Here is a 27,895-nt window from a genome sequence, read left to right on the forward strand (position 1 = left end):
AAATATCTTGTGAAGAGATACTCGGAGATTATGCAAGCCTTCTGTTTCTCATGCTTTCGCCCAGTGATATTAGCACCCGTGGGTGACTCTTATCTGCAGTGATCCTTTACTGTGGTGTTTACCTTGGTGACTTTCAGTCTCCATCGTTTCTCCTACATTTGCTAATTGCATTCCACTGTAAGGAAGAACTGTTCTTTCTTCTGCGGTGGTTTAGTACCTAAGTCATGTCCGACTCTTGGGATCTCATGGACTGTAGCCTGCTAGGTTCCTCTGTCCGTGGGATTCTCTAGGCAAGAATACTGGAATGGGTGGCCATTTCCTTCTCCAGGGGATCTTCCCAATCCAGGTATCAAACCTGAGTCTCCTGCATTGCAGGCAGATTCTTTACCGACTGAGCTACCAGGGAAGCCCTTATTCAGTTATTTATTTATACCAGTATGGACTTGTGGATATGTATTTTATTCTGTGGATTTTAGCCTGTTACTATAATTATTTTTTCTTTTATTAAAGTTATCTGATTTGTCAAATGAGAGCATCTTCAGGTTGGATCCTCTACCCTTTTGATATGCTTTGCTATGCTATGCTATGCTAAGTCACTTCAGTCGTGTCCGACTCTGTGCGACCCCATAGATGGCAGCCCACCAGGCTCCCCTGTCCTGGGATTCTCCAGGCAAGAACACTGGAGTGGGTTGCCATTTCCTTCTCCAATGCGTGAAAGTGAAGTCTCTCAGTCGTGTCTGACTCTTAGCGACCCCATGGATTGCAGCCTAACAGGCTCCTCCGTCTATGGGATTTTCCAAGCAAGAGTACTGGAGTGGGGTGCCATTGCCTTCTCCGTTGATATGCTTAGGTATGATTTAAGAAGTTGTTTTTTCATTGTGATAAAATACACTTAACCTAAGATTTACCATCTTAGTAGTTTTTAAGAGCACAGTTCAGTGGTGTTAAATACATTCATATTTTTGTGCAACTGTTACCACCATCCGTTCCTGGAACTCTCTTCATCTTGTGAAAGCAAAACTCTCTACCCATTCAACAGTAGCTCCCCACTTCTCCATTCCCCACAGCCCCCTGCAACCACTGTTCTGCTTTCTGTCTCTATGAATTTGCTGCTCTAAGTGCCTCGTATAAGTGAAGTCATACAGTGTCTGTACTTTTGTGATTGTCTGGTCTCACTTAGTATAATGTCCTCAGGATCCATCCGGGTGGTAGCATGTGTGAGAACCTCTTTTCTTTTTAATATCTTCCATTCCGTGGTATGCGCATGCAGCATGCTGCTATCCATTTCATCCACTGAGGGACATTTGGGTTGCTTCCACAGTTTAGCAACTGTGGATAACGCTGCTGTGAACATGGATGTACCAATAACTTTTTGAGACCCTGCTTTCAATTCTTCAGGGTATATACCCAGAAGTTTCTGGATCATATCATAGTTCTATTTTTAATTTTTTGAGGAACAGTCGAAGTGTTTCTCACAGCGGTTGCACCGTTTCACCTGGGGTGGTGAGGCAATCCGTCTATGCAGAAAGAGCATTGCCGTGAGAGGAACCCTGAAGGAGGGCAGGCAGCCCCGAGGCGGGGAGGGCTGGCTGGGGCAGCAGTCTCCTCGTGGACTTGGCCTGGAGCATGTGTGGTCTCTGCCGGCTTGAGCTGCTGTCAGCTCACCTGCTGGCCTCCAGCGGAGGCCTTGAGAGCCCAGGCGGGGCCCCATAGGTAGGCAGGCTGGGTTAGTGTGTGTGGTTTCCATGCGGTGCCTGGAGTTTCCGCAGATGAGTTTGGATTCAGGGAGTGAATCGGACATCTGTCTGATGTCTGCTTTCATACTCTGGGACTCTACCACCGTCTCCCAGGGGGGCACCTGGTGGCCTGTCCCCTGTCGGGAGCAGGATCCCACGGGGCACTTGATGCCATGTGTGAACTTCCCCTGGATTTCCCACAGTGACAAGAGACAGTGGGCCCACTGAGCCTTTACTTTGGATGCAGTACCCTTGGTCATTGCTGGTCTTGCTGCTCAGGCTCCATGTCTAGGCAACGGCGACCCACAGAGGGGTCCAGGGCCATATGGCTGCCATCCTGGCTCTGGAAATAATCAACATCCCAAGGTCACTGTTGCAGGGGCCCAGCCCGTCACCCTGGACATCAGTGCTTCAGAAGGGAGGATGCAGCATCCAAGGGCCTGTGGAGGAGCCTGGCCACCGCCCAGAGAACCTGGCCCTTCTAGCCCTGTCTTTCCCCATAAATAAACCAGACGAGATTCTTTGTCAGATGGTGTGGCCTGATTTTTGTTTTGGGAAATCTGGACCAGAAGGGACAGTGGAGAGCCTTGGGCCCTGGCAGGGCTGCCTGCCCGAGAGAAGCAGCTGGGCAGGCGGGCAGAGGACGGTTGGCGGTCAGCCTGCCCCGGATACCACCACAGGCCCTAGAGATCCAAGTAGGAAAAGAAGCCGGATTTGAAAGAAACCAAAGTCAGGCAGGGCGCCAGGCTCTCTGTGAGCACGAGGCCTGAATGCCTGGAGAGGGGCTGGTCGCCCAGAGACCCAGGGACGCGATGGCCCATGGTGAGCACAGAAAGCGAGGCTCCTCTGCCTGGAAAACTTGAAGACCTGGGTGCCCAGCAATTGTTTGTGCCAGGACACCCTCAACCCGCCCTCTGTGACACTGACTTCTACCTTGGGAAACAGGCTCAGGAAGAGAAGAGCTGAGCCAGCGCTGCCCAGTGAAGTGCACGAACTTGCTCTGGGGTCCGAGTGGCAGGCTGCGCTTTCCCTGCCAGGGATTTTGTGTCTCTCAGGGATACACCCACTGGGTGGGGCATCTCCCCCCACCTCCTCCCACCCCTCCCCCCCTCCCCCCACCCCCCCCACCTTTTGTCCATCCATCAACCAGGCCGCTGGACCCTTGGTGAGCCTGTGTCTTCCCCCTGGTCCTGGAGGAGCATCCCACGTGGGACGGAGCAAGACACTGCTTCCTGGGCCCCTGAAGCTGAGGGTTTCCTTCCTGGAAGGGGTGTTGCCTCTTTGGATGTGCTGCCCAACTAGCATTGCATTCCCAAGTCTTCTGCAACTGTGAAGACTCAGCCTTGGGAGCCCCTAAAATTCTGGGGTCCTGTGGGCATGGGGGGAGCCCCTTGGCAGGAGGCCTGTCTCCTTGCTATAGGCGTGTAGGATCGAGGGACCTGCCCCCAGGGGGGCTCTGGGGCAGGGCTCTCTCTGGTTCCCAGGACGGTGGTTGGTTTGGAAGACGGGGTCCTCGTGCGTGCTCTGCAGCTTTCCCGCCCCCGTGGGACTGCACTCACTACTCTGAGTCATGGAAATGAGAATGTCCACGCTAGAAGGAGTGAGAGTCAGGAGTCCCATGAGGTCAGCCTAGGCTGTGCTCCAACTTGCCTGAGTGCTGGCCGACTTAGGTGTGACTCAGAGAGTGACCTCCTTACTACTGCCCAGAGTCGCTCCCTGAGCAGCAGCCCTGCCCAGCTCTGTTATTCTGGGCCCAAGGACCACCTGGCACCCCTACCAGCAACTACCTCTGAGTCTGGGCAGCGTTGGTGCACAGAGGCTGTTCTGGGCTAAATTGTTAGTAACTCAGTCATGTCCGACTGTTTGTGACCCCATGGATGGTAGCTCACCAGACTCCTCTGTCCATGGGATTTTTCCAGGCAAGAATACTGGAGTGGGTTGCCATTTTCCTTCTCCAGGAGATCGTTCCAATCCAGAGATCAAACTGGAGTCTCCTGCATTGCATGCAGGCAGACTCGTTACCATCTGAATCACAGGGAAGGCCCCTCAACCCACATTCATATGGCAAATCCTAACCCCCCAGTACCTCAGAATGTGACCCCAAAATAGCAGATAGGGCCTTTCCAGAGATTAACTAAGTTCCATTAAGGTTATGTGTTCAGTTCAGTTCGTCGCTCAGTCGTGTCCGACTCTTTGCAACCCCATGAACCGCAGCACACCAGGCTTTCCTGTCTATCACCAACTCCCGGAGTTTACCAAAACTCATGTCCATTGAGTCGGTGATGCCATCCAGCCATCTCATCCTCTGTCGTCCCCTTCTCCTCCTGCCTTCAGTCTTTCCCAACATCAGGGTCTTTTCAAATGAGTCAGCTGGGTGGAGCCTTAATCCAATGTGACTTCCTTATTAAGAGGAAATTTGGACATAGACTCACATAGAAGGGTCACCATGGGAGGACACGTGCCACCTACAAGTCACGGAGAGAGGCATCAGGAGAAACCACCCTGCTGACCGCCTCGCTGACTTGATCTCTGACTTCCAGAAATCAGGAAGATAAATCTCTATGGTTGAAGACACGCAGGCTACAGTATTTTGATGAGATGAACAGATGAAGGCAGAGGCAGTGGAGGAGGTGCTGACCCTGGCGTCTTGTGGGAGGAAGCTGGCCAGTGTGGAGTGCGTCTGCTTGAATGCCAAGGGACGGTCCTGGGGTTGCCAGGCACCTGGGCCCTGAAGTGGGACCTTGTGTGCTCTGCTTGCCAGTGTACATCTCTTGGCCGCCAAGGATGACTGAGTGACAGTGTGTGCAGAGTCTGGAGCTCTGTGGGTGCAGGTGGCTGGTGACTCCTCGGCCCAGGACCCCAGCCACCTGTGACATTACCTATGGGGGCGTTAGTGCCTTCATAATAGCACCTCAAAGAGCACACATCTGGGGCAAAAGCAGACAGTGGTGCTCCTAGATAAGGGTTCCAGTTCCTCAGCCCCTTACCAGACTATGTCTGGACCAGGCTAGGGCTGGTGGGGCTCAGACATGCTGGTCCCCGACAAGTCAGAGGAGAGGAGGAAAAGCAGGGTGTGTGTGGTCTCCAAGGAGGCAAGGAGGCCTGCTGGACAGCAGTGCAAATGTGTTGGATTTTAGCTGCTGGTATGTGTGCTGTGCGGGCTGGGATGCCCTAGGGTTGGGTGCCAGCTCAGGGGAGGATCTGTTAACAGGATGTTGAACAAGGAACTTGGACTTTATTCTGTTAGCTCACCTCCACCTCGTGTCTCAAGGCCATAGTCTGCTGGGGCCCAGCTGGTGAGATATGGAAGCTCGGAAAGAAAAAGTCCACTTTTTTGGTATTTTGGCAAATGTTCCTACAGCAAGATTCATTTTTCTTCTTTACTAGAGAGTGCCTTGTTATTTATGCGAATGTTAATTTGTGACTGGGGACATTCCCCGACACAGCCTTCATGCTGAGTAGGACCTGGGAAATGTCAGCTAGAGCATCTGGCAGGGGTGGGTGTCAGTTCTTGTGATGGATGGGCAGGCCTGTTACGGTCCTGGGGTCTGGGCCTGACCTGCTGACCCCTCTCTCTTAGCCTGGCTGGGAGACCAGCTCCTGGAGGCCCTCCCCAGCAGGCCGGACAGGCCAGCTCCCGTGGGAGCCGTCCTGGGAATGCTTGATTTAGTGAGAAGACTGGCAGGCTGGCCTCTACTTTGGTCGCTGTGAAGCATTCTTGTTAGCGTCTTGTTTATCCCATTTTTTTTCTCCCTTATCTTTCTTTCCCTGCCCATCCCCTCTTTTCCTGCTCCTTTCTTTAAACAAATTGTCTGTTTTGATGTGTGCCTTTTGTAAAAAAGAAAAAAATCGTCAAAAAATACAGACAACAGTGATAAGAAAGCTAAACCCATTGCAAACCGTGGCTCTGTTAGCTCTTTGCTAGCTCTCTCTGTGTGTCCACGCAGCTTTCCCTTTGTCTTCCTAATAAGGATGATATTGGCTAGTTTGTTACCTTTGCAGTGTGCTGAGTGCTTTACCTGGTTTAACCCTCAAACCAACTGTGCGAGATTATCATTATCCTTATTTTAGGTTGGAAACACTGGAGCTGAATCCAGTTAGCCAGTGCTGAAGCAACATTTGAATCGAAGCCGAGAACCTTAGCGGGCTCGCCCTGCTCCCTTAGGTTGCGCTGACAATCGGCTCGGAGACATCTAAGACTTCACCTAAGTTCATCGTCACAGTAGAGCTGGGCCTGCCTTCTCAGTCAATGATATGACATGGATGTATTTGTTGTTTAAGGGGTGAAAAGTCTTATCTGTAAAACTCTTTTGGTCTAGCATAAGTTTTTTCATTTTTTTTGGCAAGTCATAGAAACTTTTGGAAGTAATCTGAGCATTTACATTTATTGTTATAACAGATATATTTGTTGTTACTTCTATCATCCTACTTACATTTTTTAATGTTTTTTTTTTGTGCTGTTTTTCTATTTTCTATTCTCCATGTTCAGTTATTTGGAAGGAATATATTAATTTTTCTAGTTATGGCTTTTTTAGTATTCTTAAACTTATGGCTATCAACTTTACCAGCTTGTCAGTAACTACTGATCCTTTTATGTCCGTTTAAGAAATTAATACAGTTAGACTACTTCTTCTACCTCCTCTACCCTTTTCTTTCATTTCTGCTGACTTGTTTGACAGTTTTTGCCCCAAGTTATTAAAGTTGAATTATAAATTATTTTTTACATTGCATGGATTTCCTTTCCAGAATATATGGTAAATGACTTCTGGTTTGTAACCATAATTGTTGCAGTGGAATAGATGAAGAAGTCAGTTCTGATACTTTTAACCTGTGATTTCCTTATCTGTGGGAACTAAATTTTTAATTCAAGTCTGGGCTGCCTTAAGTGGCAGGAGAGGAATGATAAAAAGAGATATGAAGTGGAGCTGAGGTGATGCTATTGAGAAGATTCTGTCTAGCAGCAGAGGTGGTATGTGCATCTGTACACTGCAGCTTCCTGAGGCTCTGATTTACTCAAGGTCACATATCTGGTTAGTCTACAGAGTTAGGGTTCGCATCCCAGTCTCTCGGTTTCTAATGCAGTGTTCTCTCTAGGCCAGCATTCCTCAAGGGTTGGCATAAGGGTGAATCAGTGTGACACCAAACATGATATTAAAATGCATTGTATTCTATCACAATCCCCGTTGGCTTCTTGGCAGGAATTGACAAGCTAAAGTTCATATGAAAATACAAGAAACCCAAAATAGTCAAAACAATGTTGAAAAAGAATGAGGTTAGAGAACTCACACTTTATGATTTCAAAACTTACAAAGTTATGGTAGTCAAGATTGTGGTACTGGCAGAAGGATAAACATATAGATCCATGAAATAGAACTGAGAATCCAGAAATAACTCTTTGCATTGATTTTTAAAAAGAGTGCCAAGACATCAGTGGAGGAAAGAATAGTCTTTTCAACAAATGGTATTGGGACAATTGGATATCCACAAGCAAAAGACTGAAGTTGGACCCCTACCCCATATCATATAAAGATTAACTCAAAATGGATCATAGATCTAAATGTAAGATCTAAAACTATAAAACTCATAAAAATGTAGGAACAAATCTTTATTATTCAGTCCTGGGTGTTCATTGGAAGGACTGATGCTGAAGCTGAAACTCCAATACTTTGGCCACCTGATATGAAGAGCTGACTCATTTGAAAAGACCCTGATGCTGGGAAAGATTGAGGGCAGGAGGAGAAGGGGACGACAGGGGATGAGATGGTTGGATGGCATCACTGACTCGATGGATATGGGTTTGGGTGGACTCTGGGAGTTGGTGATGGACAGGGAAGCCTGGCGTGCTACAGTTCATGGGGTTGCAAAGAGTCGGACACGATTGAGCGACTGAACTGAACTGAGGCAAAGCCTTTGATATAACACCATGAACACAAATGATAAAAGAAAAAATAGATAAGGTGTACTTTATGAATGTCTTTTATAACTTCAAAGAACACCATCAAGAAAGTCAGAAGATAACCTACAGAATGATAGAAAATATTTGCACATCACATATCTATTAGGGAATTGTATCTAGAATAAAGAACTCTTACAACTCAAAAATGAAATTAATCCGGTTAAAAGATGAGCAGTGAGACTGAATAGTCATTTTTTCAAAGAAGAGAAACAAATGTCCAATAAGCACATGAAAAGATGCCCAACTCCTTAGTCATCAGGAAAATTCTAATCACGATCACAATAGGACGTCAGTCCATACACAGGGGGGTGGCTAGAAGGAAAAAGGTAGATAGTAAATGTTGGTGAGGACATGGGGAAATTGGAACCATTATACACTGCTGGTGGGAATGTAAAATTGTGCAGCTGGTTTGGCATAAAGTTGCCATATGGCCCAATGGTTCCATTTCTAGGTCTATACTCGAGAAAAATGAAAACATATGTCTACACAAAAGCTTGAGCGTAAATGTTCAAAGCAGCATTATTCATAAAAGCCAAAAAATGTGGAAACAATCCAAATGTCCATCAACCAGTGAATGGATAAATAAAATGTGGAACATATGTAAAATAGAGTATTATTGGACAATAAAAATGAACTTAAGTGCTGACATATTAGGAATCTTGTAAACATTTTGCTAGGTGAATGAAACCAATCACAAAAGGTCACATACTGTATGATTCGATGTATATGAAATGTCCAGAATAAGCAAATCCATCGAGAAATAAAAGTAGATTAAGTGGTTGCCAGGGGCCGATGCATGGCAGCAGGGTCGATGAGGGGACTAGGAGAAAATGGGGACTGGCCGCAAATGTGTATGATATGTTGAAAATGTTCTAAAATTGTGGTGGTAGTTGAGTTGTATGGTGTAAGTGAATGAATTGCATGATATATGAATTACAGCCCAGTAAAGCTCTTTCATAGTTTAGAAAGCATGAAATTCATAGTGAGAAAATTATTCCCTTTTCAGTTCTATTTTAAACTTGATGATTGAATCAAAGATAGTCTCGGTTTGATACTCACAGATCTTTAACACCTCTCTAATTGTTTATAAGGAGAGAGATTATACACCAGCAGGAGGGATGGCTCCCCAAGAGGAAGGAGGATTTGGATGGCTCATGGCAAGGCCTACTTGTCCACCAAGTGAGGCAGAGAGCAGGGGAGGCAGGGGCTCTGCCACTGGGGCATCCACAGGCAGACCCCTCCAGAAGGTGATGTTCTGTAAGGGGCAGAGCAGGAGCTGACAGGCAGGGGAGAGGACAGATGCATGCTTATCAGATGCCAGCACTGGGGAGGATTTCGGTGGCAAGAGTGTGTGTGCACATGGACATGTGCGTTTACACACAGGCGTGTATGCTTCGGAGGAAAGTCAAGTTTGGGGCATCTGTGAACTGCTGCAGACACATGCTGTCTTGTCCTGTCACAGTCTGGATCCTTCTGTTTTGGGACCAGCTTCTTTTTTCTTTCTATTCTCGGTCATCACTACCGCAACCCTGACAGACACATGACGGTCGTGGCACCGCAGGTTGCAAGCGTGACAAGGCTGAGTGACAGCCCCGGCCCCTGTCCTGCATGCACGGGGATCTGCGTGTGTTGCGGCCTGTGACTTCCACCGGGGGAGCCCCTGGGGGCTGCAGACCGGGCGCCTCACACAGGGAAGCAGGGTATATGCTGGCCTTCCTGTGAGACCACGACCGCGAGAGGGTCAGTGTCTCTAGTGCTTAGAGTTCAAAGTGACGGAGGGTATGTGTCAAGCCTCTTCATTCTGACAAATGTTTAACTTTTAGTTTCCATTCCTAGTCACTTCATCAAAAACCAAACAGCAGGAAATTCCCTGGTGGTCCAGTTGTGAGGACTTGGTACTTTCGTTGGTGAGTCTCAGGTTCAATCCCTGGTCGGGGAACTAAGATGCCACAAGCCATACTTGTAAAAAACCAAACAGCAAAGGAACAAGGCCTTAGAGAAAGGAGGAAAAAGGGCAGGCATCTTACAATTCACCAAGATCTGAGAACTAGTGATTTGATGACCAAAGACCTGCCAGGTCTCAGTGGTGGACCCTGAGGGTCAGGGACAGGGTCCTCCCGTGAGCCTGCCTCCTGGCCAGGTTAGGCCGACAGCCACAACGGTCAGGAGCAGAGTGGATTTCCGGTGAGAGCCAGCCCCTCCACGTAACATCAGGCTGGACAGACACGGGCAGGCTCCTGATTGAATGCCCTTCACATCAGTGTGCTTCAGAGACTTCTTCAATATTTATTAAGTGGGGAGAGGAAATTGATTCTTATTAATAAAAATTACATGTAAACCCAGATATATTTGCCACTGGCAGCAGAAAAAAAATCAAAGTCCTGGAGAAGACTCAGCAAAATGTACCCCACATTCTGTACCTTGTTGTTTTGTCGATTTTCCTTTGCAGTTTTTCAGACAGATTATTCCCGGCATGCATACTAAAATGCCTGAGAAGCAGGCAATGAAAGGGACCCCACTTTCCTTGTGGGGAGCGCCTTACCAAGCAGCGCTTTAGCTGGTGGTCTTGAGGGGCGATCGGCCGCTGGGCTCAGTGGTCATCCGCCGGTCTCGGAATGGTCAGCTGCTGCTCTTGGGGCAGGCCCAGCTTATACATCAGTGTGACCCCTGCGTTTGTTCCTCAGGACTTCTCAGGGATGGGCTGATGCTGGTGAGGGTTGTAACTTCTCCATGAGAGAACTGTCAGTTTAGAAGTCTCTGGTTGCGTGAGGACGCTTGAGTAAACTGGCACCATACTTCAGATTTCTCTCAGAGCACTACAGTGCCCTTCAGATGGCACTCTGGAGGGTCCCTGCCAGGCAGCTTAGCCACCTTGGACCCTGGCTTCTGATAACAGCAAGGTGGAGGTCAGCATCAAACAAATCCAGTGCCCGTTCATCAGCCCCATGACCTTTAACCAGAAAAATCTCGCCAGGGAAGAGAACCTGATCCCCCTGGACAGGCGGACCCCAAAGAGTCCTAGAATCTCTCAAGCCAGAGAAGACTGGCTCCTCATCAGGCTAGGTTCTGGGTCATTGTCACACTGGGTCCCTCCAGAATGATCCCAGGAAGCTGGGCCTGTGGCACGGGTGGCTCTGACTCTGGGGTGCAAGTTTCCCTCCAGAAGAGGGGGCTGCCCTACTGGACCCCGATGCCCCAGTTCATGCACGCAGTCTCGGTGGTGTCTGCTCCTTGTGACCCTATGGACTGCAGCCCACCAGGCTCCTCTGTCCATGAGATTTTTCTGGCAAGAACACTGGAGTGGGTTGCCAATTCCTACTCCAGAGGATGTTCTCCATGCCATGCCTTAATAAGGCAGGATAGGCCTGGGTCTCCACCTAGGAGATATTCATTCCATCTGGGGTCTGGGGTTTGATTCTTGGACCTCGTGTGTCCCTGGCAGAGCTTCCTGCCCCTCGGTCTCAGTTTTCTTCTTTGGAAAGCAAGCAGGTAGATGACACCACTTGGGTTGCAGAGCGCTGCCTGTGTGCCCTGATTCTGAGTGCCTCCTAGGTTGCCTGTGTACCTGCAGCAACCACGTGAGGGGAGGGACAACCCTCCCTCCTTTACAGGCAAGTGTATCAAAAGCCCAGGAGCTCTGACACCTGGGCTGAGGCCGCCTGGTCAGACAGAAATGGTGCTGGGAACTCAGGACACTAAACTCCCAGACCACTCCCAGGCCATGTGTCCGTGGGTTCCATCAGTGAGATGGGCTCGAGACACCAGTGTGCCCCCAAACCATAGACATGGGAAGAGTCCATGGCAGCATACAGAGAGGTTTGCCAGTGTGAACAGTATTAACCACGGGCCAGTACAAGGGGATGGCCTGTAGCATCCTCGCCCCGCCATCCGTCTTCCTCTCAGAGACATGTCCTGCTGTTTCAGGGTCACTTACTCACTTATCTCACAGATATTTGCTCACCCTCTCCAAACATGGAAGGGCCCTAGGACTCAGGGATGAGTCAGAGTGTGGGGGCCTGTACGGTTCCCATGGGTCTCTCTTCTCCTCTCTCTTCCCACAGACGGGTGCTCTTGGTGCCCCAGTCTGGCTGTCATTCTTCCTGCCCTTCCTGTTTGCCCTAGACCCCTTCCCCAGAAGTGCAGGATGCCTCAAACGTGTGTCCTCAGGGGTCTGCAACCCCTGCGCCCCATCCTGTGGCCCTCAGAGAATGGCCACCCACCTCACCCCTCTGCCCACCTGGGCCCTGTGTTAGCTTCCTGCAGCTGCTGGAAATTACTGAAGACAAGAGAAACGTCTTCTCTTGTGTCTGGAGGCCAAAGTAGTTATTAGCAGGGCTGTATTCCCTCTGGAGGCTCAAGGGGAGAACCCTAGAGGGAACCTCTGGCCACTGCTGGCTAAGCTGATGGGAAACAGGAAGTGCCAGCCTTTCTGATGCTCTGAGAGAATCTTGAAATCTGTCCATTTATGTGGAACCCTCTGATTCCTAAGTTGGAGCAACTAATTCAAGCTTTTAAAACTCCTGAGTGAAGTCACTAAGTAGATGTGTTAGGTGACCCCAACCTCCATCCCTCAGCAAAGATGAACAATTAAACAGCTATCCATGAACAGAAGCAGCCCTAGGAGAGCTCTGGTGTCCACTTAAAAACCTCAGTAACACAGTGGAACCCCCAAAAAACCCCTGAGAATAACAGCTCACGAAGAGAAGGAAGATGGTTTCATTCTGCATGTGTCATCCTGTCATCCCCAGCAAGAATGTTTCCCTCACTGGGAAGAGGAGTGAGCCATTGGCTTTCCTAGCTTCTTTGGGTAATGCACAAAGAACCAACTTTGGTTTCACCCAGAGACCAGCAAAACTGAGACGAATAGAAACCACTGGGAAGAAGAATGGGGGCTCCCATGAGCTGCGTAGTGGGAGTGACCGTGTTTCTCAGTGGCCTGCTCTGCAGCGCCCAATAGCTTTCACTGCTGAAGAAACCAATGGCCAGCACGGCTGCTGCAGACCTCCTGCAGATTTTACTGCTGAGGCTTTGCTCTATGGGTAATTGCATTCACAGACACAAGGCACCCGAGCCCTCCTGATGACACCCTTCCCTTCCCCACCCTCAACACAGGATGGGCAGCTGGCCCAGGCCTTTACAGCTACAGAACTGCAGGACATAAGGACATGGAACAACAGACTGGCTCAAAGCGGGGAAAGAATTATGCCAAGGCTTTATTTTTGTCATCCTGCTTATTTAACTTTTATGCAGAGTACCTCATGTGAAATGTAGGGCTGGATGAATCACAAGCTGGAATCAAGATTGCCAGGAGAAATATCAACAATCTCAGATATGCAGATGATACCACTCTAATGGCAGAAAGCAAAGAGGAACTAAAGAGCCTCTCAATGAGAGTGAGAGAGTGAAAAACCTGGCTTAAAACTCAACATTCAGAAAACTAAGATCATAGCATTCAGTCCCATCACTTCATAGCAAACAGATGGAGAAAAAGTGGTAACAGTGACAGACTTCATTTTCTTGGACTGCAAATCACTGCAGATGGTGAATGCAGCCATGAAATTAAAAGACACTTACTACTTGAAAGAAAAGCTATGACAAAGCTAAATAGTGTATTCAAAAGCAGAGACATCACTTTGCCGACAAAGGTGCATGTAGTCAAAGCTATGGTTTTTCCAGTAGTCATGTACGGATGTTAGAGTTGCACCACAAAGAAGGCTGAGCTCCAAAATCATTGATAATGTTCGAACCGTGGTGCTGGGGAAGACTCTTGAAAGTCCCTTTGAAAGTCCCTTTCAAAGACTGCAAGGAGATCAAACCAGTCAATCCTAAAGGAAATCCACCCTGAATATTCATTGGAAGGACTGATGCTGAAGCTGAAGCTCCAATATTTTGGCCACCTGATGCAAAGAGCTGACTCATTGGAGAAGACCCTGATGCTGGGAAAGATTGAGGGCAAGAGGAGAAGGGGGCGATGGAGGAAGAGATGGTTGGATGGTATCATGGACATGAGTTTGAGTAAACTCTGGGAGATAGTGAAGGACAAGGAAGCCTGGCATGCTGCAGTCCATGGGGTTGCAAAGAGTAAGAAATGACTTAGCGACTGAATGACAAGTGTGGAATACCTGCCTAGACCATGTTTAACCCCCACCAGTATGCATATACTCAGGATTAGCCTCCAGCTGTGCACATGTTTGCCATCAACTTGGTTTCCATCCTCAGCCTCCACTGCCACGTGTGCCGCCATGGTGAGACCCTGCAGCCATAGGAGTGCATATCAACAGCCAGGGCTCTCGTGTGCCTGCAGTTGGTCCTTCCTGCTGGGCCCGACCCTTGTCATGAACAACAAGTGGACACTGCCACTACACAGGCCCTGAAGCTGGCCCCTGAAGCTAAGTATGTGCATACTGCTTGTTCTGGCTGCCTCCACTGCCAGCTCTGGTAACTGGCTGCTGAACCCACACTGAGGACCCCAAGAGTCCTTGCAACCATTATGGACGCACTGCAGTAGTTGTCACCAGGGACCACACAACATGAACATATTCATAAACTGAAGAGAAGAGACTCAAAGTATGCCACTATAGAAAATCATCAATTCACAAAAGAAGACAGGAAGAGAGGAAGAAATGAATTATAATAAAGTCAGAAATTAATTAACAAGATGGCTTTAATAAGTCCTTCAGTTCAGTTCAGTTCAGTCGCTCAGTCGTGTCCCACTCTTTGCAACCCCATGAATCACAGCACGCCAGGCCTCCCTGTCCATCACCAACTCCCGGAGTTCACTCAAACTCTTGTCCATCAAGTCAGTGATGCCATCCAGCCATCTCATCCTCTGTCGTCCCCTTCTCCTCCTGCCCCCAATCCCTCCCAGCGTCAGGGTCTTTTCCAATGAGTCAACTCTTTGCATGAGGTGGCCAAAGTATTGGGGTTTCAGCTTCAGTGTCCTTCCAATGAACACCCAGGACTGATCTCCTTCAGAATGGACTGGTTGGATCTCCTTGCAGTCCAAGGGACGCTCAAGAGTCTTCTCCAACACCACAGTTCAAAAGCATCAATTCTTTGGCGCTCAGCTTTCTTCACAGTCCAACTCTCACATCCGTACATGACCACTGGAAAAACCATAGCCTTGACTAGATAAGTCCTTACTTATCAACAATTACTTTAATGTAAGTGGGTTAAATTCTCAAATCAAAAGACAGAATGACTGAATAGATTAAAAAACAAGCAAACAAAAGCAAGACACACCTATGTGCTCCCAAGAGACTCACTTTAGCTTTAAGGATACACATAAACTCAAAGTGAAGGAATGGAAAAGTCTATGCAAAGGGAAACCAAAAGAGGAAAGGGGTAAGCTATACATATTAGACAAAACAGACTAAGTCAAAAACTGTAACAAGAAACAAACCAATATAATACTGTAAAGTAATTAACCTCCAATTAAAATAAATAACTTTATATTAAAAAAAAGAAACAGAGAAAGTCTTTATATAATGGTCAAGTGGCAATTCAGCGTAAGAATATAACAATTGTAAATGTATATGCACCCAACATCAGAGCACCTAAAATTTTTAATCAAATAGTAATAGATCTGAAAGGAGAAATAGACAACAATACAATAATAGTGGGAGACTTTAGATCATCCATCCAGAAAATCGATAAGAAAACATTGGATTTAAGCTATACTGTAAATGGACCCAGCACACATAGGACTTTCCACCCAATATTAGTAGGATACACATTTTTCTCAAGCCTGCATGCAACAATTTCCAACAGAGGTCATATATTATGTCAAAAAACAAGTCTTAGCCAATGTAAGAGACTGAAAACATACCAAGTAACTTTTCTGGCTACAGTGGTATGAAACGAGAAATCAATAACAGGATGAAAACTGAAAAATTCACAATGCATGGAAATTAACACACTGCTGAACAACCGAAGGGTCCATGGAAAAATCAAAGGGAAATAAAGAAAATATCTTGAAACAAACAAAAATGGAAACACAGCATACCAAACTTATGTGGCATAGCAAAAACAGTTCTGAAATTTTATGTATGTTCTGAAATTTTATAATATAAGCAGTTCTGAAATTATATATAAGTTTTATATATATTTATAAATACATATATGAAAGTTTATAGCAATAAAAGCATACGGTAAAAAAGAAAGATCTCAAATAAACTACCTAACTTTATACCTGAAGGAACTAGGAAAAGATGAAAAAACTAAGCCCAGAGTTAGTGGAAGGAAAGAGATAACAAGGATCAAAGCAGAAATAAGTGAAACAGAGAATAGAAAAACAATGCAAAAGGTAAACAAAACTAAGAGTTGGCTTAAAAAAAAAATTGACAAACCTCTAGGTAGACTTACCAAGAAAAAGAGAAGATTCATAATACATGAAAGAGGAGACACTGCAACTGGATATTACAGAAATATGAAAGACCATAAGAGACTACTATGAATAAGTATTGGAGAAGGCAATGGCAACCCACTCCAATGTTCTTGCCTGGAGAATCCCAGGGATGGGGGAGCCTGGTGGGCTGCCGTCTATGGGGTTGCACAGAGTCGGACACGACTGAAGCGACTTAGCAGCAGCATGAATAAGTATATACCAACAAATTGACCAACCTAGAAGAAATGAAGAAATTACTAGAATTATACAACCTACCAATACTGAATCATGAAGAAATAGAAATCTCAATAGACCAATAATGAGTAAGGAGATTGAGTCAGTAATCAAAAATCTCCAAAGAAAAGCCCAGGACTCCATGACATCATAGGTAAATTCTACCAAACATTTATTGAAGAAGTAATGTCAATCCTTCTCAAACTCTTCCAAAAATTTAAAGAGGAGGGAGCACTCCTAAATTCATTTTTGTGAGGCCAACATTATCCTGATACCAAAGGCAAATGAGGACCCTATAAGCAAAGAAAACTACAGGCCAATACCCCCGATGAATATAGATGCAAAAATTCTTGACAGAATATTAGCAAACCAAATTCAACAGCACATTTAAAGGATTATACACCATGATCAAAGTGAGATTCATCCCTAGGATCAAAGGTTGATTCAACATATGAAAATCAATAGATATAATATACCACCATTAATAGAATGAAAAATAAAATTTATATTAATATGATCATTTCAATATGCACAGAATAGGCATTTGACAAAATTCAACCTTTTTCATGATAAAAACTCTAAACAAATTAAGTGTAGAAGGAACATACCTCAACATAATAAAGACCATATGTGACAAGCCCATTGGGTTAAAAGCTTTCTCTATGAGATCATGAATAAGACAAGTGTGCCTATTCTCACAACTCCTGTTGAAAATAATACTGGAAGTTCTAGCCAGAGCAAGAAAAAGAAATAAAAGGCATCCAGATAGGAAAGATGTAGTAAAATTGTATCTGTTTCCTTATGACATGATCTTGTATATAGAAAATTCTAAAGAATCCATCAAAAACACTGTTAGAATAATTAATAAGTTCAGTAAAGTTTTAGGGTACAAAGTCAACCTACAAAAATCACCAATAGTGAACTGACAAAGAAATAAAATATTTCCATTTCAATAGCATCTGATACTGTAAAATACTTAGGGATAAATTTACCCAAAGAAGTGAAAGATCTATGGACTGAATACTGCTGCTGCTACTGCTGCTAAGTCGCTTCAGTCGTGTCCAACTCTGTGCGACCCCGTAGATGGCAGCTCACCAGGTTCCCCCGTCCCTGGGATTCTCCAGGCAAGAACACTGGAGTGGGTTGCCATTTCCTTCTCCAGTGCGTGAAAGTGAAAAGTGAAAGTGAAGTTGCTCAGTCGTGTCCAACTCTTAGTGACCCCATGGACTGGCAGCCCACCAGGCTCCTCTGTCCATGGGATTTTCCAGGCAAGAGTGCTGGAGTGGGGTGCCATTGCCTTCTCCAGGACTGAATACTATAAGATACTAATTAAAGATATTGAAGAAAACACAAATAAATGGAAAGGTATACTGTGTTCATGGGTCAGAAGAGTTAATATTTATAAAATGTCCATAGTGTCCAAAACTATTTATAGATTCAATGCAGCCCTTATCAAAATTCCAAATTCCAATATTAAAAAACCCTAAAGTTTTTATGGAACCACAAAAATACGTCAAATACCTTGAGACAGAACAAAGCTGGAGGCCTCACACGTCCTGATTTCAAAACATATTATAAAGCTCTAGTAATAAAAACAGTATGGAACTGACATAAAACCAGACACATAGACCAATGGATCAGAATCAAGAACCCTGAAATAATCCTATGCATATACAGTCAGTTTATATTTGGCAAGGGAGCCAAGAATTTTCAGTGTGAAAAGATAGTGTCTCAGTGTTGGGAAAACTGAATGCAAAAAAGTGAAATCGGCTTAGTCACCATGGAAAACAATATGGAGGTTCCTCAAAAAATTAAAATATAACTACCACGTGACCAGCCATCCCACTCTGGGAATGTACCCAAAGAAAAGAAAAACAGGATATTGAAGAGGTATCTGTACTCCCGTGTTCACTACAGTTTATTCACCATGGACATGGGAACAATCCAAGTGTCCATCTGTGGATGACAAATTGATAAAGAAGTGTGGTATTTATGTACAATGTATTCTACAGAAGCTGTTGAAATGGAAATATTTTTATTCAGCTTTTGTAAAGAAGGCAATCCTGCCACTTGCACAGAATGGCTGAAACTGGAGGATATTATGCTAAGTGAAATAATCTAGACACAGAAAGACAGATACTGTAACATCTCACTTATGTGTAGAATCAAGAACAGCCAAACTCATAACCACAGGTTGTCGGGGCTGGAGGGAGGAGGAAATGGGAGGTGATTGTCAAAGAGTACAAAATTTCAGTATGCAAGATAAGTAGGTACTGGAAATCTTTTATACAGCACAGTGCCTATAACTAACAGTACTCTATCAAAAATAGTCTATAATATACTTAAAATTTGCTAAGATGGTTGATTTTACATATAGTGTTCTTATTGCAAAAAAAAAAAAAAATGATAATAAAAAGTGTAGGGGGATACTGTGAGAGGTGATGGATATGTTTATGACCTTCATGGCAGATGGTTTTACGAGTATATGAAAGTCAAAAGGAAAGTGTTAGTTGCTCAGTCATATGCGACTCTTTGCGACCCCATGGACTGTAGCCTGCCGGGAATTCCTCTGTCCTTGGAATTCTCCAGGCAAGAATACTGGAGCAGGTTGGCGTTTCCTTTTCCAGGGGATCTTCCCAACCCAGGGACCAAATCTGGGTCTCCTGCATTGCAGGCAGATTCTTTACCATCTGAGCCACCAGGAAAGCCCTCGTGAGTGTATACTCATTCCCAAACTTACTGAGTTGTATATATTAACTATGTATCATCTTTTTACATGTCAGTTCAGTTCAGTTCAGTCCAGTCACTCAGTCATGTCTGACTCTTTGCGACCCCATGAATCGCAGCACGTGGTTTAAAAAATTCCAAACCATGAGTAGTTTGTAAGTATATGATCTAAAGAAAATACATCTGCAGCTTGACACAGTGGAGACTCCTACTGTGACAACTGGTTTATGGAATCAAAAGTATGGGAGCTGAATGGGGCAGTGAAGGTGGGATGGCCTCAAGGGGAGGGCAGGGCCATGTGCCTGCAGTTGGGGGATGGCATTTGAGTGGTCTGAGCCGAGCCTTGGAGAATTAGAGTTTATCAGATGGCCAAGGGTGGGGGAAGCAGCAGGTCCTCCCAAGCTGAGGGCTCCGTGGATTCAGGAGCTTGAAGGCCAGGTGGTGTGCTCTGTATTGGAAGGACGGGACCATTTTAGGGACTGGTGTGAGGTGTGTGCGGAGAAGGCAATGGCACCCCACTCCAGTACTTTTGCCTGGAAAATCCCATGGACAGAGGAGCCTGGTAGGTTGCAGTCCATGGGGTCGCTAGAGTCGAACACGACTGAGTGACTTCACTTTCACTTTTCACTTTCATGCATTGGAGAAGGAAATGGCAACCCACTCCAGTGTTCTTGCCTGGACAATCCCAGGGATGGGGGAGCCTGGTGGGCTGCCGTCTATGGGGTCGCACAGAGTCGGATACGACTGAAGCAACTTAGCAGCAGCAGCAGCAGTGAGGTGTGTGAGCTGGGGGCAAAGAGGACAGTGGCAGGCTGAGAGCCTTGGATGCCAGAGTGTAGAACGGCTTGAATCCTGATGGGGACGGGGGTCCTTTGAGGGCTTGACAGCATGGAAGAGCCATAATTAGTTTTGGTGGGGGCAGCGGTTCAGTTGCTGCCGAGTCTGGGCTGCTGGCCATCATGGATAAAAGGATATACAGTAGGGACTGTGGCCTGCGGCTGAAGTGCGTGCTCCATCCATGGTGTCCACTGCTGGGCACCATGCACTGTTGTCAGAGCCTGCATTTTCCAAGGGAAGATGGAATTCCATATTTCAAACATGAAATCTTATCATTTTGAGGGTTGGTTTCAGAACTTTGAAAATACTATTTGTGTCCAACTGAACATGCCTGTGGCAGATTCAGCCCCTGGCTGAGAGTTTTAGCCTTTGTCTTGGACTTTGAGCTCCTGGGAGGGAGGGTGGGGATGATCCAGGCAAGAATCCCTTCCTCAGACAGGGTTCACCACCCCCAAATGGCTCTGGCCTTCATGGCTGTAAGTGGAGGCTCTGGCATGATGGGGCCTCTGTAGCCACCTGTTCATGCCCTTCCTGACCTGGGGTTCAGGCCTCACACCTAGCTGGGGTTCACTGGGCCCTGCGCAGCCAGGTTAGAAGTTCTGCTCTCTGGGGCCCTCCTCACTGCTTTCCCTCCTTGGTCTGCTGTGACCTGGGAATTTGAACAATCTCATCTTTGCCCTGTAGGCTGGCCTGATCCGTATGGAAGAGGAGGAATTCTTTATTGAGCCCCTGGAGAAAGGTCTGGCGGCGAAGGAGGCCGAACAGGGCCGTGTACACGTGGTGTATCATCGACCGACCACCTCCAGACCCCCTCCTCTGGGGGGGCCACAGGCCCTGGACACAGGTAAGGCTGCTGCGGGTGGGAGGTTGCACGGTAGACCTTGAATGTTCCCCTGGGGGGATCCAGGCATCATTTCTGTAGGTCTGGTTCCAGGCCTGGACTGAGACCACCCTTGCTGACCACATAGCACAGTGGGGGTGCTAAAATGCTGAGTTGGGGACCTCTGCTTTGGGTGTATGTGAGCCATAAACCTGTAGGCCTGAGGCCTCCACGTGAGCGTGTATGTGCTAAGTCGCTTCAGTTGTGTTCGACTCTTTGTGACCCTATGGACTGTAGCTCACGAGGCTCCTCTGTCCATGGGATTCTCTCGGCAAGAGTACTGGAGTGGGTTGCCATGCCTTCCTCCCAGAGGATCTTCCCGACTCGGGGATTGAACCCGCATCTCTTATGTCTTTTGCATTGGCAGGTGGGATGTTTACCACTAGCTCTACCTGGGAAGTCCTGAGCAGGCAGGAAAAGCTGCCTGAGGATCTTGCCTAGTGTCAGGAAACAGGCAAGACCCAGACCAAGCCTGAGTCCTGTACCCATGTCTGGGAGCCTGTGCCTTGGCTCACGAACAAAGGCCCTGAGTGTTTCCTTGGCCCCGATTGAATCCTGCTCCCTCTGGGAGGCAGCCGGGGGCCAGCAGGGGAGGGGAGTGCTCCACAGAGAGCCCAAAGGTACAGCCTCGGCGACCTGTGCATACACTTGTGTGGTTTTAACTTTTTCAACTTAGAGCCAACCGTGCTCTTGGGCCCAGGAGTGAGGAGGGAGCTGCTGGGGAGGTGGTACAGCCCCTCAGAGCCCTCCCGGAGGCCAGACCTGCGACCTCTGGCCCAGAGCTCCCCAGTGTCCTCAGGGTCTCGGGTCCCTGGCTGCAGCGAGGCCAGGCTGGGTTCTGGCCATGGTCCTGGCAGGCCTCGCCATGCCCAGGCTCTGTGCCTGGCTTAGGCAGGCTGGGCTCAGCCCTGAGTTTCCAGTTGTAGATCCCTGGCTGCACTCGGTCATGGCCACGCAGGTGGCAGCAGGCTGGAGGCCCGGGTCTTGAGTTAAACTCATCTGCATGTTGACAGGAAACCCTGGAGGCCCCACTGGGCCCACCCAGCTGTGCTGTGATTAGCCAAGACACTCCCATTGCCCCCAGGCAGCCCCGCCTCATTTAATTTAGGTCTCTCTGAGTTCCCAGCTGACAGATAAATTGGGTGCAGCCTGGCAGGGCACCATTCTAATTTCAAGAAATGGTATCAGATACTTTTGCAAAGGAATTGTTCCATCAGGATGCCCAGTGCTCTGTAGAGTCGATCAATACTTGCTGCCCCTTCTTCCCAGATGATGAATTGCAAGCCGTCTGCCAACAGTGGAGGGGGTCCCCCAGGTACTGCCTTCCCGGCCTTCCCAGCTTCAGCCCCTCCTATCTTTCCTACCCTTGGGCTTCTCTGCATGGGGAGGAATGGAGAGTAACCCCATGGGGTGAGGGCAGGAGTGGAAATGGGGCAGGCGCTGTGCCTCGGATCAGGGATCAGGACCCTGGTGTTGCTCCTTGCTGGCTGGCTGCCCTTGGGCAGGTTTGGGTCTCTGGCCTCTGCTTTCTCATCTGTCCAGAGTGATTAGAAGTGCCTGTGCTTCAGAGAGCTGAGGGCTGGCCACTTTGGTTTCGGTGCTTCTGGGCTGGCCTTTACTGGAAGATTCAGGGGGTTTCCTGGGTTGGCACTTAGGCTGGGTGAGGTGGAGCCTGCACAGTGAGGCTGCCAGGTGCCTGGGTCAGGCTGCCGATCCCTAAATCCATGGGCCGCTGTCTCGTGAACATGCTGCCCTCCTTCCTGGCAGGGCCTTCTTTCCCAGACTTCTGCTGGCCTTCTGACTTCTTCTCTGGAATCCTTTCCCTAACCTCATCCGCCTATCTCTGGTGAGCACTTAAACTCAGAACACAGAAAAGGGATTCCAAACTCAGTACAAGTCCCAAACCCATTGACCTTAGGAGATTCCAGGGAAGGCCAGCTGCTCGGGTCTGGCGCTGGTGCGCTGAAACGGGCCGGGGGTGCGGGGCTGTCTGGACTGAGCTCTGGACCTCAGCCCAGGGCTGTGGGTGTGTGGGCTGAAGCCCATGGGTTGAAGGTAGCCAGAGGCTAGAGTCTGGCACCAAGCACCCTTTCCTTGGTGTCCCTGCCCAGGGTCCACGTGACCCCGTGTAGACGATGTCCACAGAGAGCACATTTCTTCTCCCTGAATGTGCCTGGTTGTTCCCCTGTGCCCAGGGTTGAGGCCCACTCACTGGCTGGAGGTGGCCCAGACACACTTTTTTGCTGTGGCTGGTCTGAGGGCCTGCGGTGACTCCAGAGAGCCCCACTCTCCGTCAGCCCCAGTCTTGTCAGGGCCCACAGTGGCAGCTGGTAGATACGTAAAAGCAATGTCCTTGTCTGAGCATGTTTGGTCCGTGCTCTTTCCTGTAAGAGGACGTGACCTACTGGGCACAGAACACCAGGGCCTCTGTGCAGAGGCTTTCAGTGTGTGTGTGTGTGTGTGTGTGTAAGCTAGGGGATCTTTTCTTCTCATGAATTCTGATATGCAGTTCCAATCAAAGAAGGTAGGAGGTACTAACTGGAAGCTTCCTCCTGCCCCCACGAGGCGACTTCTTTAAGCATGTTTGAAATACCCTGGCCATTTATCAAGGACAATGGATATAATGGATCCTCTGAGAAAGGGGAAGCGGAGACACCTGTCCTGAGCCTCCTGGTCTGGGAGATTAGCATCTGCCAGTGTAAGAGTTGGAGTGGGGGTGCCTGGAAAGTGGTGTGGTTATGGGTGAGGGTGCCTGTGGGGGTTGGTGTGGCTGGGGTAAGGGGTTTGTTGGGGGGGTCTTATATACAGCTCTTCCAGGGCATTGAGACACAGTGTCATTGCCCTGGCTTCCCTGAGCAGCCAGTGGACTTCCTGGGGTGGTCTCAGGGGCTCTCAGAGCCTCGGAGCATCCTTGTCACCAAGTCCGTGTCATCTGAGGTTAGCTACTGGCTTGCTGGCTGCCCAGGGAAATGGATGGAAAATGAAGGTTTGGGGGTGTCTTCCAGGACTCGGGCCAGGGCTGGATGTTGCCCTGGGCAGCTTAGCCCACACTTTCAGACCCTGGAGGAGGGCACGAGGGTGGGCAAGGGACTGAAGGAGACCAGGGCGACCTTCCCCCTCACTGGCCTCGCAGGTGTTGCAGAAGCGTCTCTGCTGGGCTCTGCTGGGCCTGGGAGCCTGTCCGGGCCAGAAAGGCAGCGCTCCAAGGCCAGGGTGCCGTCGTGGCCTTTTGGGGAGAGGGGGTTCGGGCATCTCTAGGACTTGCCTGGGTTAGACCTTTCTCCAGCACCCCAAGTTCCTTTCTAAGTCAGGGCCAGACTTGTGCCCAGGGCAGTATGTTGGGAGGTGTGCTGTGTAATGTTGGCTTCTCTGGTGTTTGCACACGTGTGCACGCGTGTGTGTTTGCATTTACACACAAGCATGGACAGAGCCTCCCTCCCAAGTTCTAGGCGCTGCCTGAGCACTGCGCTAGCTGCCATCTGTATACTCTAGGTTGCTGAGGAGTAGCCAGGGCCAGTGGGTATGGGGAATGGGGAGCCCCAGCCCAGCCTGGAAGCCCTGCTCAGAGCTCATCTGCCTGATCCTGGCATATCATGCCCCAAATCTCAGGCTGCTGGTTACCATCACCTGGGTGGCTTAAAACAGCAGTTAATTCTCTCATTCTTTTCCCTTTTCCGGGAGGGCAGAATTCAGTGTCACTGAGCTGAAGTCAGTATGTTGGCAGGACTGTGTTCCTTCCCGAGGCTCTAGCGGCAGTCTGTTCCTTGCCTCTCCCAGCTTCTGGGGGCTGCCGGCATTCCTTGGCTTGTGGCTGCATCACTCCAGCCTCTATTCTCATGGTCACAGTGCCTCCTCTGCTTCTGAGTGATGTCGCCTTCCTCTTTTAAGGGTGCATGTGATTGCATTTGGGATTCACCTTGATAATCCAGGATGATCTCCACCTGTCGAGATCCATACTTCTATCATATCTGTGGAGCCCTTTTTTGGTTATATAATACTCCCAGGTTCTGGTGAGTAGGACCTGGTATCTTTGGGGACCACCATTCAATCTATTTGTTGTTGTTTAGTTGCTAAGTGGTGTCTGATTCTTGCAACTCTGGCTTCCCTATCCTTCACTCTCTCCTGGAGTTTGCTCAAATTCATGTCCATTGAGTCAGTGATGCCATGCAACCCTCTCATCTTCTATTGCACCCTTCTCCTCTTGCCCTCAATCTTTCCCAGTATCAGGGTCTCTTCCAGTGATTCAGCTCTTCACATCAAGTGTCAAAGTACTGGAGCTTCAGCTTCAGCATCAGTCCTGTAGGACGTGAGTGAGCCTCCCTTACAAGGCTGACTGTGCAGTGACCGGGGCTGCACATCTATGGAGGAGTAACCCTGCAGGCAGACTTCACTCCTTCTCAGGGGATGATGTTCAGGCACAGCCCAGCAGGACCCACGCCCCTCTTCTGCATCTGCTGGACCCTAGTGCAGTCTCAGCCGGGCCGTGGTCTGACTCTAAGACCAAGCGTACTGAGATAATAGCCTTACTGGTTGCACCAAGAAGGGCTGAACTTGGGACCCTGGGAAAGTCCCCACTGAGTGGGAAAGGTCCTTGGGTCACACACTGAGCAAGTGGTCTCACTCTGTCGGGCACATTCGCAACAAGTCCTGCCATCTCAAGACAAGGGCTGCAAACTCAGAGACCTGCAGGGCCCGACAGGCAATGCCAGTGAGGAGAGCGGCAGAGGGCAAGAAAACAAATTACACCCACCCTTGGCCCCGTTTCAATTTTCCTTCTTTTGATACAAACATGAAAGTCTCTGCTGAAATGGATACAGCAGTGACACGTGGCATTTGGCCCTGGCCTCACCGTGGGCACAGGACAGACAATAGACGTCATCCATAGGGCAGCCTGTCCTCAGCTCCCCTGACCAAGACCTGGTGGGAGTGTGGGCCTGGGGCAGCCATTGTTTTTGCTGTTAAGAGAATCCAGACATCAGAACTTTGATGTGAACTCTCCTGATTTTAAATTGTTGCTTCAGATTTCTGAAAAGCACCATATGGGCCAATAATACAATGGCCCCTATTGACCACCTGTGTTTTCAGAGACGTGGAGGTGGAAATGTCCTGTGTCCTCCTCCATGGGCTTTCTGCAGTCCCTGGGCATGGCCTTGGGACAAGGGGAGGCTGTGCACTCCTGCTGAGCTGCTAGTGGGCTGCAGAGTCTCCCACCCTGCCTTATACCTGGCCCTGGGCTGAAGGCAAAGAAGGCAGACAGCTCAGTGCCTGTGACCTTGGCTGCCTCCCTCTCAGAAACAGCTCGTGCCAAGCCTCTGCCCGCTGCTGTCAGACTGCACCATCCTCCCTGGCGGGCAGAGGAGGCAGGGTGCCCTCGGGAATGCTGTGCCCTGTTGCTGCCAAGGAAAGCCTGTGAGGAGAGCGAGGACAGGGTGCCAGCCCTGCGTGGCTTCTCCACGTGGCCGAGCGTGGCCCGCCTGCACAGTCTCCAGCAGCCCTTCCTCCCCTCCTGACCTGCTGCATATCTCTGCCCCACTTCCCTGAGCCAGAGAGTTTTCCAGACGGCTAAGGCACCAAGAGTCCCTTGGACTGCAAGGAGATCCAACCAGTCTATTCTAAAGGAGATCAGCCCTGGGATTTCTTTGGAAGGAATGATGCTAAAGCTGAAACTCCAGTACTTTGGCCACCTCATGTGAAGAGTTGACTCACTGGAAAAGACTCTGATGCTGGGAGGGATTGGGGGCAGGAAGAAAAGGGGACAACAGAGGATGAGATGGCTGGATGGCATCACTGACTCGATAGACGTGAGTCTGAGTGAACTCCGGGAGTTGGTGATGGACAGGGAGGCCTGGCGTGCTGCGATTCATGGGGTCGCAAGGAGTCAGACACGACTGAGCGACTGATCTGATCTGAAGGCACCAAGAGCACAGCTCATGATGGGCGCTCAGGGCCAGGAAGCAGAGGGCTGGAGCTGATGCTGGGAGCTCACAGGGGCTGCCCCAGCAGGGAAGGGGACTGACAGTCCTGTGTTGTAACCAGCTGCTCTGGTCCAGGCTGGAGGCAGGGAGCCTAGAGCAGTGCTGCAGGGAAAGTTCGTAGCCGTCAGGACAGGACACTAGTGGGAAGTGGGCAAGGCTCCACTCGGTGCCAGCTAGGTGGCCAGGCTTACCTTGGTGATGCAGTGGGTGTGAGTCATAAGGGAGAGGGCTCAGTCAAGAATGAGACCTGGTGGAGGGGGGAGCGGGGAGTAATGCGGTAATGGAGTAGGGGATGTGGAGGGGGCACTAACTTGCTGGAAGCCCGTTTGCGGAAGCTTTCTGCTCTGTAGTGGTTTATCTCCTATGGCCACTGTAACAAGTTACCACAAAGTCAGTGGCTTATGCTCTTCTGGAAGTCAGGAGTCCAAAATGAATCTCAAGGAGCTAACGTTAAGGAGTCAGCAGGGCTGGTTTCCTCTGGGGCCTCGAGAAAGGAATCCATCCCTTGCCTCTCCCAGCTTCTGGGGGCTGCCAGCATTCCTTGGCTTGTGGCTGCATCACTCCAGCCTCTGCTCTGCGGTCACGGTGACTTCTCTCTTGTCTGTTGTAAGTTTCTCCCTCTTGTAAAGACACTTGTGATTACATTGGGCTCACTGGGCTACTCCAGGAGAATTTTCTCATTTTAAGGTCTTTAGCTAAATCATGTCTGCTAAGTCTCTTTAGCCATATGAGCCTATCCTCACAGGTTCTGGGGGTTAGGATGGGACATCCTGGGGCCCATGATTCAGCTCACATGATATCAAAATGTTGAAGGCTGAGGTCCTAGCAGAAATGGAAGAGAGGTCAGAGAGGCAGGTTTTGCACCCTGAGCCCCAGGCCTGGCCAGAGTCCAGGTGCTAGGGCCCCTCTCTGTGCCACTGGTGGGAGCCTGGGGCCTGGCCCGGCGCTTTCAGGCTGGTGACTCAAGGGCACTGCTCTTGGACTTGGCCCATGCCCTGCCCAGATGGCTCTTGCCAGCTCACTGCATTGCAGCTGAAAGTCTGGGCACCTTAGTGCTTTATGCCCAGGGCCCTCTCGGTTCTTCCTCTTCATTCTACCCTGGGCTGTGCCTATGGCCTGGGGGCCAGAGGGAACCCCAAGAGAAGTCCTGATTGTGAAACCCGA

General features: G+C 48.9%; 1 protein-coding gene across 1 annotated transcript in view; it reads left to right on the forward strand.

Annotated features, from left to right (window-relative positions):
* The window catches only part of ADAMTS2 (ADAM metallopeptidase with thrombospondin type 1 motif 2), a 246,072-nt gene that overhangs the window by 56,461 nt on the left and 161,716 nt on the right, over positions 1-27,895 (forward strand). Inside the window, exon 3 of the mRNA XM_086407913.1 lies at positions 20,561-20,720. Within this exon, the coding sequence (XP_086264039.1) occupies positions 20,561-20,720 (160 nt within the window). The remainder of the gene's footprint in view (positions 1-20,560; positions 20,721-27,895) is intronic.

Source organism: Bos grunniens, chromosome 7 (genome assembly GCF_055505025.1).
Source record: "Bos grunniens cultivar Pamir isolate PY7600 chromosome 7, Bosgru_T2T1.0, whole genome shotgun sequence".
Taxonomy (NCBI): domain Eukaryota; kingdom Metazoa; phylum Chordata; class Mammalia; order Artiodactyla; family Bovidae; genus Bos; species Bos grunniens.